The 20,381-nt window shown below is 37.3% G+C and overlaps 1 protein-coding gene across 3 annotated transcripts in view; it reads right to left on the bottom strand.

The window, feature by feature from the left end:
• Positions 1 to 20,381, bottom strand: part of sli (slit guidance ligand) — a 273,161-nt gene that overhangs the window by 127,459 nt on the left and 125,321 nt on the right. For all 3 annotated transcript variants that reach the window (XM_089251401.1, XM_089251403.1, XM_089251402.1), the window contains exon 5: positions 5,890 to 5,961. In XM_089251401.1, coding sequence (XP_089107527.1) covers positions 5,890 to 5,961 — 72 coding nt within the window. The remainder of the gene's footprint in view (positions 1 to 5,889; positions 5,962 to 20,381) is intronic.

The raw sequence follows: 20,381 nt of genomic DNA, 5'->3' as shown, positions 1-20,381 counted from the left end.
TTTCATTAATCCTGAAGTTATTTTTCATTAATCCTGAAGTTATTTTTCATTAATCCTGAAGTTATTTTTCATTAATCCTGAAGTTATTTTTCACCAACTCTGGAATCATTTTCCATTAATTAGGAAATGTTTTTCATTAATCCTGCATTGTAAGTGGATTCGTACGACCCATTTCAGGAGCTTATGTGACCCAAGTATGGTGCAAAACTTATATGACCCAAGTGCGAAGAATGGCTGTTCGCTGCGAATATACGAAATTTATATTTGTTAATTTTAGAAGAGAAACCCCGAACGGTTTTTTTAAAACACAATGCTGCTGAAGGGGGTACCCATGAAATTAAATAAAATTGCTCCAGTAAAAACAGACAAAACTTGAAAATTCAGTTCAGAAATACGAAATAGGCTTTATCAATCCATTGAACCAAATTTAATTTATACTCAATTAATTTAATTTGGTAGCAACTAATCTGGAAGCTTAAATTTCCTAACCATTTCACCGCAAATTCCTCTAAAAATTTGGCGAAACATTCATATTTCTACTCTAATCTCAGGGTAATATTCTCCACCTACGACCAATTCAAGATACGCACATATAAATCATTCAACTAATTAAAAACTAGTTATTTAGTCGTAATTAAAACTCAGAAAATTATTGGCATGACGTTAATTAAATTTAAAACCAGCAACAGATTCGAAACTGATACGAGACACCAACAAACATTTTACAACTAGTAATTATTTTAAAATTTTCGAGACTGGAGGAATGAGTTAAGGAAGTCACGTCTGGAACATTCTTATTGAAAAAAATTTAATTGCTCAATTTCCCGCCAGGATTTCGACTAGGAAATGAGATTTCCGGTATCATCAGCAGTTTCATGCGCCCTATAATTGAAGTATTAGTGACCAGAAAAAATTATTTCCTGTTGAAATTTTTAATGAGGACGTCCGTAATCGGATTTCACTTGAAACGGTTGGGAGCGTTTGAACGCGAGGAATCTGAATTTTTTCATAACTTTGATATTTGGACTTGAGAGAGGAATGCTTGAAGACGACGACGTAGGAAAATTATTTGGATAATGAATGAGGTTTAGACACGGCCCGTGAGAAACACGGCAACCCTCGCGACATGTGCTGCGACACTACGCTTAGACCAGGGTGTCTACCGTATCTTTTTCAGACCCTGAATGTACAAATGTGGTGGTTGCTCCTTCACTGTAGAGAAAAAAAAGTTTCACCTAAGGGAGTTAAGGACCTTAGGATTCGGATTGTGTGAGTTTTGGGTTAGAAATATGGGCAAAATGAACTTTGGGGGGCTTTAATCAGAGGGCAGCACTTAAAGTTGAACTTTCAGGGGTTTTTTAAGATGGCTTCTAGGAGAAAGTGCCTCCAAGAGAAGTGCGCTTTATTACATAAAATGTAGCGATGAAATTGTGTGTGAATGTGAGTATACCCTGCATCGTCTTAGCTAAAAAAAATCTGGATGAAGTGCATTATTTCCTCACAAAAAAAAATTGAGAATTTAAAAAATAATAATAAAGATTTGCTGATTATTTATGTTCTTGACGTGTTTTTCGAGCATCAAAATGGAAAAACATCTTGATAATTCCAAGAAATAAATGCTCGGAACCAGGGAATCGGCATTCAAAAACCCATAAAAAATTCTAACATAATTACAAAATTTATTACAGGTGCTGAAAACATCCGTACAAACAAATTTAGACAGAATTAAATGTAAAACTGACAACTGAAGAAAATTTTAACCTGGTAGTAGAAATAATTCCGAAACTAATTAAAATTAGGATATAATGAAAAGAAATTGTCTGAGAACTAATAAAAATTCGGAATAGATAAATCAAAAATATTAAAAATAATTGACGGTAATATTGGTAATAATTGACGGTAATATTGGTAATAATTGACGGTAATATTGGTAATAATTGACGGTAATATTGGTAATAATTGACGGTAATATTGGTAATAATTAACAATAATATTGATAATAACTGATAAAGTAATAATTGATGATAATAAGTAATAATTGATAATAAGTAATAATTGATGATAATAAGTAATAATAATTGATGATAATAAGTAATAATAATTGATGATAATAAGTAATAATAATTGATGATAATAAGTAATAATAATTGATGATAATAAGTAATTCCAGCACCAATGAAAATTCAGAATAAATGAAAGACATTATTATCCCCGTAAGTGCAGCCCCTCTTTCAAAACCCAGGGCCCGGTGCCACCACACCTGTCGCACAACCCTAGTTGCGGCTCTGATTTAAAAAATACTGGGACTTTTCCCCCATATTTGTATTCCCTATACACTTTATCTACACGTTACAGCTCCCAAAAAAAATTGTCAAGATATTTTCGCCATTTGTGATCTCTTGGCTAGAAGTCCACATTTCCCAATGGTTTACGACTAAAGTAGACTGAATACGGCAACTTTTTGTGGTGAGGAAATCGATATTTGTGAATTGGTTATTTACCATTGGCAGACTTGATATTAAAAATGAAGCGAAAAGAACTTTTCACGCTGATAATTTTAAAATCGGTGAATAACTTTTAGAATATGTCACACATCTAGTCTAAAATAAAACTTTAAATTTAAAAAACAATGGGAATTTTTCCATTTTTGTTCCCGTATACACTTTATATTGTTATTCTTTATTCCCAAAAATAATTGTCAAGATATTTTCGCAATGCGTTCTTTCTCATATACATGCATCAAGTCGAAAATTCTTTGGTGAAGGTGCTCTTTTGGGTAATCACCCATGATTTCTCTCAATTTTTCTAGATGAGCACGGAGACAGTGCCGTCTTAATGCACGGCCCGGGGGCTTCACAAAAATGGGATCTGGTTGAGATTTTCGAAAATTTGCCTGGTAGGGCCTCATGAAAATCATTTGGCCCATGATGCTCTTAAGACGGTCCTCTATGGAGAATGGCAAAACATTGGATATTCTATTTTTGGGCTTTAGATTATGTGTTTTCACAAGCTCAAGATGGTTTTTGTTCCAGCGGTTACCTAAAAACCCAGCAAGTACTCGAACAAATACATCCCAAGCTTCTTTATCGGTCTTTGGCTTTTTTTTTCGGAAGTTCTTTGTATACTCCCCCTTCCTTATACTACATAACCGTACATGCACCTCGTTAATTTCTTTGAGGAATTTCTGATGAATCGGTACATGCCGAAATGTGTGTTCTGAGTGTATGCGTGATCCTAATGTATATATGTTGTCAGAATTGTGCTTGTTTAGTGTTCGTCTGGTGCTGCCACCTGTCTCCTATATTTTGAACTAAAGATGGTAAATGATTGAATTTTCACGTTTCGTTAGTATCAATTGTAGGTCTACTTGCTCACTGCGGGAAGACTAAATGGGCTACCTACAGGCTCATCTCCGAAAATTCAAAGAAAGCATGGGTGCTTACCCGAAAGAACACCTTCACCAAATAATTTTCGACTTGAGGCGATACAAGAGATCACAAATCGCGAAAATGTCTCGAAAATTATTTTTGGGAGTAAAGAAGAATAATATAAAGTGTATACGGGAACAAAAACGGGAAATTCCCATTATTTTTTTTAATTTGAAGTTTTATTTTAACTCAAATTTTATTTTCTGTTAAATATGTAGATATATGACTTTTATATTCTAAAAGTTGTTCACAGTTTATAAAATTATTTTATTAACCTTATATTAATTAATAAATTGATTTGATTTGAAAAAGTTGTTTTCTTGTCATTTTCAATATTGCAGTCAGCCAATGGTAAATAGCCAATTCACAAATACCGATTCCCTCATTACAAAAACAAATTTTGAAGCAAAAAATTGCCGTATTCAGTCTATTTTAGTCTTAAACCATTGGAAATTGTGGTCTGCTAGCCAAGAACAAAAATTCTGTTACATAATATTATGGCTAATCGGTTTATAAAAAACTAACTGCTAAAATCTGTTATTAATAATTCAAAATTTGTTTCTCTCCAAAATAAAACAAGGGGCACTTGGTGTCGCTCCCCCATAACACTTAACGTCATTTACTCCGACTTCTTATACCGAAAAAGTGTCAATTCTATTCAAGTTTTAACGCACATCAATAATCAAATATCGACAGCAATTAATTAATTTTTTTCCCCATTATAATTCAGGACTGAGAAATTTTATGGTTGGAAAAATACGGTTTTTACGAATAAAAAAAAATTATTTCTAGAAAACAGGAATCGCGTTAATTGCATTTATTGAAAATCTATGCTTGTAATTATCACGTTCCCGGCGTGTTAATTAGTCGCTTTTATTACTTTCACGGTTATTTCCAATAACTGCAATAGTTAATTATGGACGATCAGGTTCACAAAGAGCATCACCGAACGATTTCTAATAAATAGCTGGTCAATTAGCAACTTTTTCTACGAGGAAAACAAAATGCGTCACAGCTAATTTATTCTAATTAATTAGCACTGCTAGTATTCAAAGTTACGTTCTTATTTATTGAATGATTATCTTTGTTTTGAGAGCTCTATTCGGAGCCCTATAGAGAAGGAACGAGTGGATGAAAAAGCACTACACTTCATTGATATGCATTTCTCAATACCTTGTGTGAGAAAATGAATCTTTTCATTAAAAAGTTCCGAGAACGGCCGACAGGAGGAAACACGACACTGTAAAAAATGATCGGTATCGAAATGGCTATGGCACAATGCTCATCAATAGTAGTGGGAATTCGATTGCTGTTTTGTTGATCTAGTAAAAAATCTCTATTATAAAGCACAGGGTCTTCAACTTTTTTTTTTTATAATTTATACGAGCACCATCTATTCATCTCATCAGAAGAGCACTCTGACGTTGAACTCAAATTATCATCAAAATAAATTTCGAACTTCTGTTGACTAGAGAATCTGACTGGTGTGTCAACCGTATTGGACAGAAAATTAGGTAATGACATCAACACTTCGTTGTTTCGATGAGCACTACGGTGCTCGCGAGCAACATCTTGAAGATGCCTGCAGTGTAAAACACGCTTTCAAGCAACTACAGCACCGTCACGTCGAAAGATGATCAATTTTCTGGTATTCGTGTGACGAATTTTCAACCTAATATGCAAATTTTATTATTAAAAGCAATAGATGTGCATCCGCAGTCGCCTATCGTCGATTTTAGGAATTTTTTCCGCGCAAAGATTGTTTTCCCAGTCCAAAACACTCATCAACCAAATTTGGCGTGAATTTGTACGCCGATTCTCTCTACACAGTGCTACAAGTATACATGCAGTGGCGTATTTACGGGGGGAGCTTAGCGGACTATAGCCCAGAGCAGCACGTACAGAGAGGCGGCAGATTTGATGAATGAGTGCCAAGAAAATTAGTAGAATGGGAGAACGACAATATTTGTAAAACTCTCAATAATTAAATAATAAACCCCCCTCTGCCCAAGCAGCAAAGGACTAGGTCATTGAGAATGACATAGCGAGTTTTAAAGCACGTGAGTGAGCGAAAGAGTGACTTAAAGAGTTGTCAAGCATGCGAATGACCAAACGAGTGACTTACAGAGCCAGGGAACCAGGTCAATTAGTGACCAAAACAGGGTGCAAGCATGTGAATGACTAAAAGAATGACTCTAGAGACACAATATACTTGCAGGGGGGGGGGGGGAGAGGACAAATGGGGTTATTGCACGGGGTGGCGAATTCTAGGAAAGTGTAAAGAAAATTAGACTAGAGAATGGGAGAGGGGCAGCAAAATTCACGTAGCCCACGGGCAGCAACACCATAAATACGCCTCTGCATTTACATATTTAAATTACAACTACCCAGTATTTTCGTAAGGTATTTGCAATGATAATTAATTTCGTAATATATTTATGGGGACAAAACAATAACTTACAGGTTTTTCAAGAGCGGCGCTCCACGTAACGTCTTCTTGCCGATCATTATGAGCTTGTTATTACTCAAGTCTCTGGAATAAGAAATAAATATGATTTATGAAAATACACTTCGTAATATCCGTAATCGTGTTTACACATTTTTCAACAATGTTATTGGATTTTTAATGAACTTTTCGGGAACGCAAAATGCTTATACACAGTCATGTTGGCGCCACTTATCTTCCACAAGAAAAAGTAATATCTTTATGTAAATCATAATATTTTGGCTACGATCATAATAAATTCTGTAAGATTCTGAATATATTTTTTTTTTATAAGTTTTCACTGTGGTATATATAGTTGAAAATCGTTGGTAACTAATGTAAAAATCATCATTTTATCGAAATTTAAATACTTGGAATACAAGTCATGGTTATACAAACTTCCAGGCTGGTGAGCCATTTTTCAACCAGGATTATTACATTTGCGTCCAATATGAGACGAGAGTGTCCATTAAATTCGTAAATTGTTTAAAAATTCATAAAAATTGAAGGAATCGGGAAATTTGAATGCTAAAAAGTTATTTTCACGAAAGGGGATTATTATTTTTTTGGAGGAAAAAAAATCAAATTTTTGTCGATAGAGGGCACTGCTCGAAAAAAATCACGAAATATGTAAATAAGAGTCAAAAAATGCAGGGTGTACAATCAACAGCTCATTTCTGAATTTTCCTGTTACTGGCACTAACATAAGATTTTCATGATTATTAATGGATAAAGCACTATTGGTGAAGTTGTTTTTCCTTCGCCACTAATCAACGGGTGGAGCTTCACGAACGTTTCCGACACAGAATAGATTGAAGAGAGGTTCTAGTCCAATCACTTCTGTAAGATTGGTTTTCAGCATCCTCTGTTAATAAAAAATTTAACTAATTTCTTTATTCAAAAAAAATCCCCTTTGTGAGAATAACTTTTTTGCAAACTTCATTCAAATATATAGATTCCTTTAACTTTTATGAATTTTTAAACTATTTACAAATTTATGGGACATCCTGTATTACAGCCGAGGACCCTCCATTCAAGACTACGAGATCCAAGTTGAAACATCACAAACCTCGGATAAACGACAGTGTAAATTTTCTAAAAATACAGCCTAGGTAATATCACACACAAATACGTACACTGTCCCATCTGTATATACGATCATCATCGTGGGAAATATACCTTTATGTCTGTAAGTATATTCCAAGGATCAATTTTCCATCTTCTATTTGGGGGATTGGAAAGATGATCATCATCAGAAACTGAAAATTCCAGTTCCATTTTCAAGATGTGTTCAACAACATCCAATGCCTCTTTGATATATAAATATACAGAGACACGAAAAAAAATATTATGTTATAGAAACAAGAACTAGTCGTAGATGCTGCAGAAAACTTTCCCTAGTAGTAAATGGGAGAAGGGAAAAAAACTCATTTTCCCGGGAAAAATATCGGAAACCATCACAGAAGTGAAATTTTTCGGCCAGTAAACGTAACTTGAAAATGACTAGTGTCGACGATGATGATGGCGGTTGGGGACGGGGGGGGGGGGGAGCCCCTTCTACGAGAACCATAAAAACTTACCTCATCTCTCTCAACTGGAGTTTTGATGCTCAATAATTTAAAAGTAACTGCCTCCACGGTGTCCTTACTCTGATGGATAAAGTCAAGTCCGTGTGTGTGTGAGTAATATATTCTGTTTTTTTTTTATTTATTGAAATCCTCTCGCGTAGATACATCATAAATAGTAACTACGTTCCTAAAAAGTACTGTTGTATCAGTTGGGTTTATGGAAATTTGTTTTTACGGGACAGGAATTTGTGAATCTCTCTTCTAGATGATTCTTCTAGAACTTCCATAGACTCCGGCTTATCGCCAATGAGGCAATTTACTCCCGTCGCAAAAAAAAGGGAAGACGGGGTTGTCACTGGCTATTTATTTTTAGATGTGATCAAATGAACAGATGATAACAAAGTCCGCAGCAAAAAAAGTCCGGTGCATTTTGCAAAATCCGAACATGATGTCTTTGGGTGATTTTGTTTTGTTAGGAACCATCGAGTCGATTTCGACTCTTGGTGACTCTATAGATCATGGCTGGTGTGTCATTTACAGCATATCTCAGTTGTGCTAGCTTCATTCCAGTGCTTTGCAACACCTCTTCTATCCATCTGGTGCTTGGTCTGCCTCTCCCCCTCGTTCCCTCCATTCTTCCAAGCATTACCATTTTTTCTAGTGAGCCTTCTGTGCGCATTACATGGCCAAAGTAAGAGAGTTTCTGTTTAATGACTGTTGCTTCTAGAAAATAGTCACCCTTGACTTCTTCGATAACCGATTTGTTAGTCCTTATAGCAGTCCATGGAATTCTCAGCATCCTCCTCCAGCACCAAAGTTCGAAGGAATCAATTATTTTCTTATCTGCTTTCCGTAATGTCCAGCTCTCAGATCCATACATATAAACTGGAAAGACCAACGCATTTATAATTCTAACTTTTGTTTTCATTGAGACATCTTTGTCTTTCATTATTATATTAAGCTTTCTCGTGGCTGTTTTACCCAGAACTACTAGTCTTTTTATTTCTTCTGAGCAAGTTCCCTCTTTTACAATTCTTGATCCTAGGAAATGAAATCTGTCTACAATCTCAAAACTTTGTGAATATCTGCTGTAGTCATGATCTTTGTTTTTTTCGTATTTAGGAAGAGTCCAAGCTTCTCACTTTGTTTTTTTGTTAGTAAATTATTTGTCAGTAAATCCATTGCGAGTAAGCTGGCCATTCACTTAGTTCACTCTCACAGCTTAACCCATTAAAGACCGCACTTCGATGCGCATTTCGATATTGGGCTATGTTGTTGGAATTGCACCATTTAAGAATATTCCGATTTTTTGAATAGATCAACAGGATGTATGACAATGGGAGAAAAGTGTCCTCAATTGATGAGAGCAAAATATGACGGCATATTTGGATAATAAAGTGAAGTGAAACGAAATTGAATTGTGCTTGTCATTCACATTAAACTATAATCTAAGTAATTAATTACAAAAGAATCGCTTGCATGAAAATAACAATACAATGTCGATAATACAAGATGGAACACAGAAGTATTCACGGATGATAAAAGGCATAGACTTCAAGAGTTCATTTCTAAACCAGAATGGCATGGAAAAAATTCTCGAAAAGCCAATCTCTGAGTAGGGTTGTCATCTATACGTGGGATGGGAATAATGGGATTCATCCTAGGCTAGGATAGTGAGACACATCCTCACATCCCGATTTCTAGAGAGTCTCGAGTGTCTATATTTCATCCGCATAAAAACGAGATACTGTATTTAGAGAATCATCGCTGTACAGTATCTTGCATTATGTGACATTATCACACTAGTCAAATATGGAATCGGAACCAAAATATGGGATAGTTCAATACAAAACACGTCAACTTTCTGGCTGAACCTGGTCAATGTCATTTGGTGAATTGCATCTTTTATCCGACAAATGAAGCATTTCGTCATGGTTCGGCGCAGTAGCTGTCAATACATCGAACACTAATTTTGACAAGTGTGGTGCAGTGATTTTTAAAAAGTGGGTCGGGGGAGGGGGGGTTGCGGATCCCCAGGTATCTCCAGCAAGTCGCAAAAAATCCCGCGTGATCTGATGCGGAACAAAGCAGAAATTAGAAACAGTTTTAAGAATTTATTTATGAATGGAGAACAACGGTACAGCTATGCTTGGGAAATTTCAAAAAATAAAGTGATGCACAATTAGCAGTTTTTTTGGAACTGCAAGGGGTATTCATGGGATGCGAATCCCAAGATATTTACATTTCCCGATGACACTTTCCCAAAATTAAAACACACATCCAGACGCAAGGATCTAATTACAAGGATGCAGACAAAGTCCGATACAATGATGCATTTTTGGAGCTGGTTATTAATGTGGCGTGGGAACGAGGTTATTAGGAATTAGTACAAACAACAACCTAGTTTGAATGGACTATATCTAACGTTTCGGCAACAGTGTGAAGAAGTAACATTAATTGGTTTAACCTTTATTCGTGGGTGTCTAGTGACGGCATATTTGTTGATTTTTAGCGTGTAACTCATTCCCGTTCGATTGCAAAAGAAATATTATAACTGGACCGAAAATCGGTCAAGAAATCAACCAACACTCCGCACTGAAATTTAATATTTAGCATAAATGTGTCTTATCCTAAATAGGAGGATTCCGCCATTCTCTTCGGGATTTAATTCGAGTTTATATTCCCGAGCAGAATAAACAGGTCGTTCGTCTTGCACGGCGAGAATGTGCTTTTTAACTGACTGAGTAAGGAACGAGCGGCCTAATGACGTAACGGACGAGCTTTTAGGGGTTTTCAAAAGGAAGGGAAACGAAGCCATAACGAGCCGAAGTAGGAGGTCAAGTTCGTTACAAGCAAAAGCCATTACATCGATTTATCTTCAGAGTTTGCGCACCGATGCAGAATCCGATCCTTTAAGCAAGAAGAAGAATCAAACTTTACGAGTTTCTCATGAGCTTCGAATGCTATGTTACTCGGGAAAGATCTCTCTCTCTCTCTCTCTCCTCCCTAAAAATCATTTAGGAAACTACATAATTATGTCGAGCTCCAGAGTAGTCTAATGCGGTCCCGCGTACACTCAGTATAAAAGGAGCTCTTTCCACGATGTTTCGATTTCGATATTTGGAACACATATGCTATGTCAGTCAGTAACAGGTGATTGAGAAGTATAACTACTATAGAGTCATTAGCATCGATTAGTTACATCTCTATACTATGTAATTTCTGATTTTGCAAAAGACATCTATAGTACCAGTTGTATCACGAACGTAACCCTTTCATTGGCAAGCATTGAAATATCCAGAGGAGAAAAAATGCGAGGGGTTACATTAAGTAAATGAGATATTCTGAATGCTACCACGTGGCAAAAAAAATAAATTATTATCAATATTTAAAAAAGTATGGGATACTGCATTTCAGGGCACGGTCAAAAATCGTTCTTGTTTGACTTGTCAAGAAACAGGGAACATGTGTACCTTAAAGGCATTCGACTGGTAATTATAAAAACTTCATAAACAGCTCCCACAAGTAGAAAATCGAATATTTAGGAGTTGCTCAGAAGCATCAATACCAAAACGACTCTTCTTTGACAAGTTGAGAATATCATCATGACAAATTCAATAAGTCTCTTCCCAAAACTTGAAAACGTCTTTTTCTTCACGACTTTAATACGTCTTATACGACATTTTTAGTTTGTCTTTTATCACAAAAGAATTCTAGCGGGAAGGACATTTCAACCCCTGTAGTTCACCAGACGCACCTCCTCAGAAACTGAATTAAAAGCATGGGATAATGAAAATGTAGGTACCGATACTATATGAATAAAATGCCAATGTCAGAATGTTAAATTATGTTGCCTAGAACATTGATAAATTAGTTCAAATTCGATTCGATTTCCCGTTCCTATATAATTGTATAGAAGAGAAATATGCATGATATTGAAAGGAATAAGGTAACTTTGTGATGTTACTTTTACTGCCATCTGTGAAATAAAAAACTGTTTATCATAGATTTTGCAAGTAAAATTGACTGTTGATTTTACACCGATGTGTAGCATGTAAATGAAAAATATACGGTATGTTATTCATTTTTATGTTGCATGCCGATGTAAATATTATGCACCCTAATACCGGTTACTATATTTTCAAGTTTGTAGGAATCATATTTTACGTACTAATTATTTTTATTATGGACGTTAGTTGGGAACCAACATGTTAGCTGCAGGGTCATGGCGGAGTTAATTTATTTTGCCATGTGTCCGAAACATCGTGATGTATAAATATGCAACATAAAAATATATGGTGTAAATACAAGGCCACAACAGGCAAAATGCTCAACGAGGTGGCTGAGAATAACACGTAATCGTTCATTTTAATGTTGCATACTGTTTTGCGATCAAACAGTAGCTCCCGAATCCGATTTCAACTGCAACAAATGATCTTTAGAATGACCTATCTGTTGCCATTACTGAAGTTAATGAAATCTTAACAATGGGATGAAATTTTCGAACAATCCAACAAAAACCTATAAATAAGATAGACAGCCAGTGCACAACAGTGCATTGGATTCTTTTCAAGATGACAATGGCGATATGAAGTCTTGTGTCAGACATCATTTGCTGGACAAATGAATGAGATCAATAGACGGAAGGAAGGAAAAGGTTGATAAGTGAGAACCCAAGAAATGTTCTCCCTTCGTGGGAGGACGTTTCTCTCACTCCAGAGTTCAGTCGTTCTTAGGTAATGTCCGAAACCTGCATGATATTCCGATATGAGTTGGCAGAGGCGAGGTGTGGCCATTCGGAATATACATGGACTCGGCGCTGTAGAAGCACGTCCTTTTTATTATATTTTTCTTTGCTTTCATTTTTTATTTTATGGACGTTTTGGTGTCGATGTAGATGTTGGTGATGTGTGAAGGCCCATTGACTTCGGAGTCCTAATACAAATACTCGGTCTATTGTGGCTATTTCATCAAAAATCTACAAAATAAAATGTTTAAATAACCAAAAATCGCTCAATCACTTACGAGCATAAAAATAACCGCTCATGTCAACGTTTTTTGTAATCCGTCGATGGCATGAAGCATGGCTTATTCCAAAGTTCTTCAACTGCTGGTCCGTGGGAATTTGCTCCTGGTTGGCGAAAACAAACTATTATTCTCGACCATACATTTTGCGGCCGCAGGCTTGAGTCATGTGCCCATTAAGTGGTAGTAGACGTTGTAAAGTGACCTTATATCCTGTATTTTAGTGGACAAAACCATTATTTTCCCCACATTATTTATGCAGTTATCTGGTCCATTGTACAATTATCTGATTTCAGTGACAAAATGGTTCTCCTGTAGCAACAACTTGAAAACAAAAGCGATAAAAATTGCAACGATAAAACCTTACTTAACACTAGTAAATTGAGTATTAGCTTCAGGCGTAAAATTTTCTTGCCTGCTCCAGCTGGGATGGGATGACCATAGATGGTGGAATCCTAAGGATTCAAGTCACTTGAGCCCCCCCCCCCCCCAAGAATTTGGCGATATAATAGTATAAGCAGGTTTTATTTGAACCCAGATGAGGCTGTAGTCATAAACAAACACCACAGCTTGCCTCACCTTTTAGTGACGTAATTATGGTCTTAGCCAATGAACGTAACTCCCATGTTAAAATCATATGTATATGATGGAATAATGTCTTCGAGGACCCCCCGTGTTAAACCCATACTATCATATTTCAAGTCAGCAAACCCTAGTTCTTCAGTCATTTGCTTTAGTCTAAATATAAATCCACATTTTCAGCCGTTATGTTGAAATTTGAAAATTTTTCATTATTATTGTACTAGTCAGTAATTTTTCCCTTCCTCGCTCTCCTTTCAATTCTGTTGCCCATAACTTTTTTTTTAATTTGAACATAACAACTGAATCATGTATTTTTACAAAAGCTGTCATCTTTACAGCTCCAGTAGTTCTGGAGCAGGAAATAGAAATTCCGGTAGTTCTAGTGTAAAGGTATCCGACTAAGTTGAAAACGTCATTTTGGGAGAAAATGTAGATTTTTATTTTTTACGAAAGCCCTATTTTTATGTGATTCCAAAACAAACCTTGTTTTGTTTGTATGACACTCAGAGAATTAAAGTTACGTCTACTTCAGAGTGTTGCGTTTTTACACACATGTAATAACTTTAAACGCGTTTTACGAAAAATGTTATTTTTGACATTTCACTTGAGTTTGAAACATTTGTTAAAATCCATACATCGTATAATTACGAAATTTTAATACGATATTTAGCTATGTATTGTCAAGGTTATGAACTAAAAGCTAAGGTCAACCGCATACATTTGTCTAATTAGTGTATTTATAGACAAAATGTAGAATTAAATTTCTCCAAAAATTCACACGTACATCAACATATTTGAGTGTAACTTATGAGGGTACCATACAATCCTTTAAATTTTAGTTCATGACGTACACCATTACTAGCTGAATATAGTGAAAACAAAACACATTCCATATTCATAGAACTTTTTGCAATCATGTTTGGAATATCACATGAGTTTTGCTTAAAATTTGACATAAAAATGACGTTTCCATAGAAAATGGCATAGATAGTCCAAAATATATTGTTTTCATCATTTTGGGGCACTTTCTATCAAAAAATGTTATTAAAGTTCACTCCGGTACCATTTTGAAGAAAAATGACAAGAAAGGTAATCGGATGTCTTAGAGGAATAATGTTCCTCAAGCTGTCACAAGCCACAGAAATCATACACCACGCGCCTAATTCGGTCTCAAATTAGCGAAGTGAATGAATGATAACCCCTCTTCAAGGAACTTGATAAATCAGCAGCGGACGGTTAGTTAGTTAGTTATTTACCTGGTGGCACCTCCCAGTCACTTATCAGCTTCAAGGAAAGTTAATGAGGAGTAAGTTCGGTTTCTTTTAAGAAGAAGGACATCGACTTTCAACACCGCTTCCCAAACCAGAAAAAAAAAAGGTTCATTAATTATCGAACGACGTCTCCGTGTATAAACTCTACTTATTAACCGACCGAGGAATAAATAGGACTTTTTTTGGGGGTAGACTGTTTTAATGAAGATTCATTTGTTCATTACATCAGCACAAACACGTCAGAGTTCTTTGGGCATTTTTTTTTTTCACCTTTCTCCAAGTGTAGACACACGATACGCTCAGTAGAAGCATGATACGTGGACAATAACGGACACACATTTGTTTGTATTAGGACAATCTCTTTTCGGGGTTACTGATGTAAAAGAAAGAATTCTGATAATATAGTACACCCTGGAGGGAGTTGATATTCCCGTGATTTTGTTGCCTTATTTTTTATTCTGGAAGCCATACAATCTCCGTTACCACGGCAACAGTTGCGTGTTTATTGGCAGTCGCGTATATACGGTAAGGCTTTTACCGTAGGTGAAGGGAAAAAAAAACAAGGTGTTAGTGTTCTCACTCTCTCTTCGTTGAGGTATGGTGGCGATGGACATGGTAAGAGGTAGTCGGAGGATCTTCCGCAAACACCTGGGACCTCCGAATATCGCTGACATAAAACGGTCGATAAATTACCCGTTGCCAATATCTGACCAAGTGAGTTGTTAGTATGATACTTGTAGAAAAAATACGCGTTCATTAGGGAACTATATAAACCATATTACATCGTACCCACGAAAAAAGGACTGCAGTTGTGAAGAATATGTATGTGACGGAAATATGTAAAGTGTTTGGGAAGTGGTTCGAGTCTGAAGTCTGACCAATGTGCAAAGGGGCCAGACCTCGGTCTCTTGGCCGTTTATTTTTGAAAGCATCTTAGTCTTTGTCATAGGACTCTCCTCTCCTCACAATTATTTTGGCGTATTCATTTGCCACCAAACTCTGAATAACATTTTCTAGAACACTTTTCAGATGTGTTTAACTTTATTTGGTATGCCGAAACAGAGATGTCGTATTCCTCTGCTTTGAGTACATCAGCAACACGCGCAAGTCGGCAATATGAATCTGCTTACATTTGCAACGAACTTCGAATGTCATTCGTCGATTTTGCATACATCAGTAACATGAGTCTAATATGTGTACATTAGCAACGAATTTCGAAACATCAGCAATATGTGTTGAATTTGCATACTTCAGCAATATAGGCGAAATTTATAGGTGAAATTTGCATACATCATGTGCACCAAATTTGCAACATTGGCACGACGTGCTCGATTTTCATACACTGATAACCGACTTTGGAACACCGGGAACATGTCTAGAATTTGCAGCCTATGCTGGTTTTGCATACATCAGCAATACACATTGAATCTGTGTGCATTAGGAACGAATTTGCAATAAACGACACACGTTGAATTTGCAATAAACGACACACGTTGAATTTGCAATAAACGACACACGTTAAATTTGACTTGAAGTCAACTTGACAACCACATATGAAGCATCAATACACCCCCCCCCTCAAAAAAACAAAAAAAAAACAGCCGTACGGGATATGCTTGAAAAGAACAAAGAACAATTCATCAGTCACCTCGGAAAGCAAAAATTTGGTGACAGACGAAATTTCATGGTATTAAATGTCAAATGCATAATAGATGGCGCAACAGCCAATTCCACCAGAAACTTAATCCGGGAAGAAGTAATTAAACAGTTCCACAAAACACATCAAATTCCATCATATCCGTGAAACAAACTCTTCCCAGTAAAATATCACCATGATTTTTTGTATTCTTATAACGCACAAGAATTTTTAAGAATAAAAAAAAAACAATTGTAACTTCCACGGACCCCACGTATTTTCCTCTACGCACCCCCCCCTTTCATTCCGTTAGTCCCTTTTTCCTCCCTTTCCGCGAAAATGAGTCACTGGGGTACCGTATTGACTCAATTATCTTCGAAAACGCGGTACCGTGGATATACTGCATAAACACGGTTTGGCGAAGGGGAAGGGATTTGGGGTGTTTGTATAATATATGAAAATAAGAGTTCAAACATCCATCCGGTTTTAATGTCTCTTTTTGAACTGCCTCCTCTCTTTTCGGCTAAGGATCGAACTTCTTGTGGTCTTTTATGTTGTTGTCTCAAGTCATCTGCATGTGCATTCGGGACCTGATCTTTGATAGACACACATTAGTTACGTCGAGGAGTCTTCAATGTTCAATGTATGTGAGTACAGTACAGGATTTTTGTTTCTTCCGTTGGAATCAGTTAATCCATGTTCCCTGTTGTGCTTAAAAGTATTATGAACGTCTGAAACAAGAGAATTCATCGCGTGGGCTCCAGATCCATGGCAATGTGTCGGAATGGGTGACGTATTCTGTAAGTTCATATCGGATCGTCCCGTACTGTACGAGACCAAAATTTTCCACATATTATTCAGTTCTGGGATGGGTGGGAGGCAATAGCTCTTTCTTCTCTGGATCACCATCTGAGTGAAGACATCTTCAGCTACGAAAACAGCGGAGGCAAGCGCGTATCCAGTCAGGGATGTATCTGATCCCTGACTGGATACGTGACTGACTCATTATGTAGATTCGTTAGATCGTCCCGTATTTTACGGGCCACAAGTTTTCTCGCAATATTCGGTTCTTGGGAAGGGCAAACCCCCCCCCCCCGTGGATCTGCGCCTGCTAAAGTGTTACCATCAGCTATCGTTGGTGTTTTAAACGGTCCGAAACAGTTTTTCATCTTCAAATGCGGCCTAGAAATATTTGTACATCTAACGTGACAAAGGATAAGGCCCCTATAAAGAAGAGTGTACACCCATTCTCCCATGTTGGTCTTCAGTTTCTTGTATCATCGAGAAAAAAAATGAACATTTTGAATCCTTTTCAAAATTCGAATCGAAACATATCGGAGTTTAGCAACATATAATTTTCCATTACGTTTGAGATAAAAAAAAATTGTAAAAAATAAATCTAACCACCATAAAATAAGTATTCAACAGTATTCAGCGCCATCACGATTAAACGAAATGTCAGATATGTCCGCCTGATATTTCAAGGAGCTCGAGCATAGGTAATTCGAAAAGGCTAGACACCCCTGGTCTAGAGTAAGTATTCACAAACTTCTCACATTGTGACATCATTGTCATCTCTAGATACTCAAACGGCACCCTGAAGTGGCAAAGTGTATAGGAATAATTGGTGCAGGGTTCCTACTGACTTTATTAACTGCAGCAATTTGAGGAATCACTTGAAAAAAACTTGTCAACAAGTGGGACAAAATGTTAGCTCTATTGACTCACTGTTTGGAGATACGAACTTTTCATACCGTATTTGGTGAAAAAAAAAAATTATTCACTCGCCAACTGAAATATTTCATCACGATCTGGCGTAATAGCACATACAGTGGCAGCAGGAAGTCTGCTCTGACGATACTACCAAGATAATCCAAAATAATGGATTATAAAAAAAAAAATGGGTAATGCACATATTTTCCACAGCATTAATTCCGAGGAAATTCAATCCATGAGCATTCGAATTCCAAGAAAAATTCCTAGTACTAGAGAGAAAGCGTACCCACTACTTTCCTCTATCTTAGATCGGTTGGCCTGCTGAGACAAAATTTTGATTGGCTTATGGAGAATCCAATCAACGAATAGAAGTTTCGTAAAAATCTTGTATTCCCTTTGTTTTATGCAAATGAATGCATACGAGTACACGTGTTTGACTTGACATCAAAAGAACGAATTTCTTTGAACTCGGAGATTATTTCCCGCACGGGCTTTTAAGAAGCTCTATAGAGTGGACGAGAATAATATGAAAATATTTCGCAAATACAGAAATGGGAAAAGTTGAAAAACTCGAGATTAGATGATTTCCTTAAGTATTACGTATTTTCAAAATTAAAAATTCTCTCACTTGTAGCCTGACATTAATAAAAGTTGTTGAGCATCGTGATTAGAACGAGATAACTTGAAGCATTTACTCTCTGCATTCCGATTATTTATCCGCGATAATAATTAATGCATGCTCTGTACGGGGCAAAAAACATTTTCAATTATTATGTAATTTGTTTTAAAACTTGATAATCTAAAAGTATTTTTGAAAAAATTGGCGGGGAGGGGGGGGGGGGCAACATTGTAAATTGCATCATTGAGAAATAAGACCTTTCAGCATACTGTTGGTGAAACTGCAACGAAGTGTGTTTTTAAATGTCGACTTGGCGATATTTTTAAAAAATTATGCCAAAATACCAGCAAACGAAATTTAATTTCTATCAAATTGGGTCGTAAATTAGGCTATTATAGCATTTTGTAATAACGAATATCTATCTACGATCATAATGACTCGTGTATTGATGCAGCTAATACAGTCAAACCTCGTTAGTGCGTCACCCGGTTAACACGTCACTCCGCTTACCGGGTCACTTTTTGGAAGTCCCGATTGCCCTCAGGTAGGAATTGGCACAGCTATGGCTTACTCCGTTAAACGAGTCACTCCGCTTACTAAGTCATATTTCTGCTCTCCCAAGAGTGACTCATTAACGAGGTTTGACTGTATATAGGGTGTTCCATTAATTCGTAAATAGTTAAAAAATTCACAAAAATTGAAGAAATATGTATTTTATTCTTCCAAATTTATTCTCACAAGAGGGGGGGGGGCTTTTCATTTAATACCGAAAAAAAAATAGGTTCCATTTTTTGGTCAACAGAGGGCGTTGAAAACTAGTCCGGCAGGAGTGTGATTGGCCCTGAACCTATCTTCAATCTCTCGTGTCCGAAACATTTGTAAAGTTTCAGCCGTCGATTCATGAGCCGAGTTAAAACAACTTCGCCAATAGTACTCTATCCACCAATGTCGACATCACAATGAAAAAAGATTATGTAAGTACCATTATATAAGTAACATCTGTACCTGACCGTGACGGAAAGAATTGCGGCGTACGGTGCGGCCATCTAGTTCGCAGTACAGCTAGGGTACGGGACTGCGCAGTACAGCTACAAAGTACAGCTAGGGGACAGGTTAGACTCACTTCAGAGGCCGCACCTCTTACACATCTCGAGGCCTATAATACGACGCCCACGAACGCCCTCCAAGTGAGCCTGGGCATCCCCCCCACTTAGGTTTCGATTCGAATACGAAGTCAAAGCGACAAGGCTTTTACGTCTGCACAAGTCCATAGAAATAGACGGAGAGACGCTGTCTCCAGGTGACTTCAGCGCCAAGATGAAGGGTTGGACTACACACCGCGGAACAACTCGCTCACATAACTCAAAACAGAATTTACTACACGGACGGGGGCCGCCTACGTCATCACGACAGGCAAGGAGATCATCGCTACCTGGAAGGCCAAGCTGAAGTCCAGGAACACAGTTTTCCAGGCGGAGCTTCTGGCCATACTGGAAGCAGTCAAGGACGCAGCAATAAGAGGAGTCCCTGCACACATCAGGACGGACAGCCTTTCCAGCCTACTGGCCCTCAGTCTCCCTTCGCGGGGCGTTGTGGGCCGCGTCGGCGGGGCTGAGGGGGGATTGCGCCCGCGGTGCTGTCCTGGCTTGTCGAGCGGTGATGCGCCCTGGGATTGGGAGTTTGGGTGTGGGGGGGGGGGGGTTGGATGTTGGTCCCGGCCGGCTTGAGTTTTTTTCCGGCACGCCCACGATCTCGCGATCAGTGAGCTTATATCGCAAAAGCGTCAGAGCCTGGGCGTGCTCGGTTCTATACTATACTACCATTATAACAGAAAAATTCAGCTGTTAATCATACACCCTGCCCTTTATGACGGATTCTCATATTTCCAGTGATATTTTGTAGTGTCCTCTATCGACAAAAATTGTAACTAATTTTTTTCTCGTGACAGAAAAGAAAACCCCATTTCTTGAGAATAACTTTTCTGCAAACCGCAATAGTAAAAAAAGATCCCTTCAATCAATTTTTTAAAAATCACATAGGAATTAAAATGA

This window comes from Pholcus phalangioides, unplaced genomic scaffold (genome assembly GCF_987345545.1).
Source record: "Pholcus phalangioides strain wild (caught in Gottingen) unplaced genomic scaffold, Ppha-v1.0 ptg000024l_1, whole genome shotgun sequence".
In the NCBI taxonomy this organism is placed as follows: domain Eukaryota; kingdom Metazoa; phylum Arthropoda; class Arachnida; order Araneae; family Pholcidae; genus Pholcus; species Pholcus phalangioides.
Note: the sequence above shows the minus strand (reverse complement) of the source record. Positions and strands in the feature narration are given on the sequence as shown.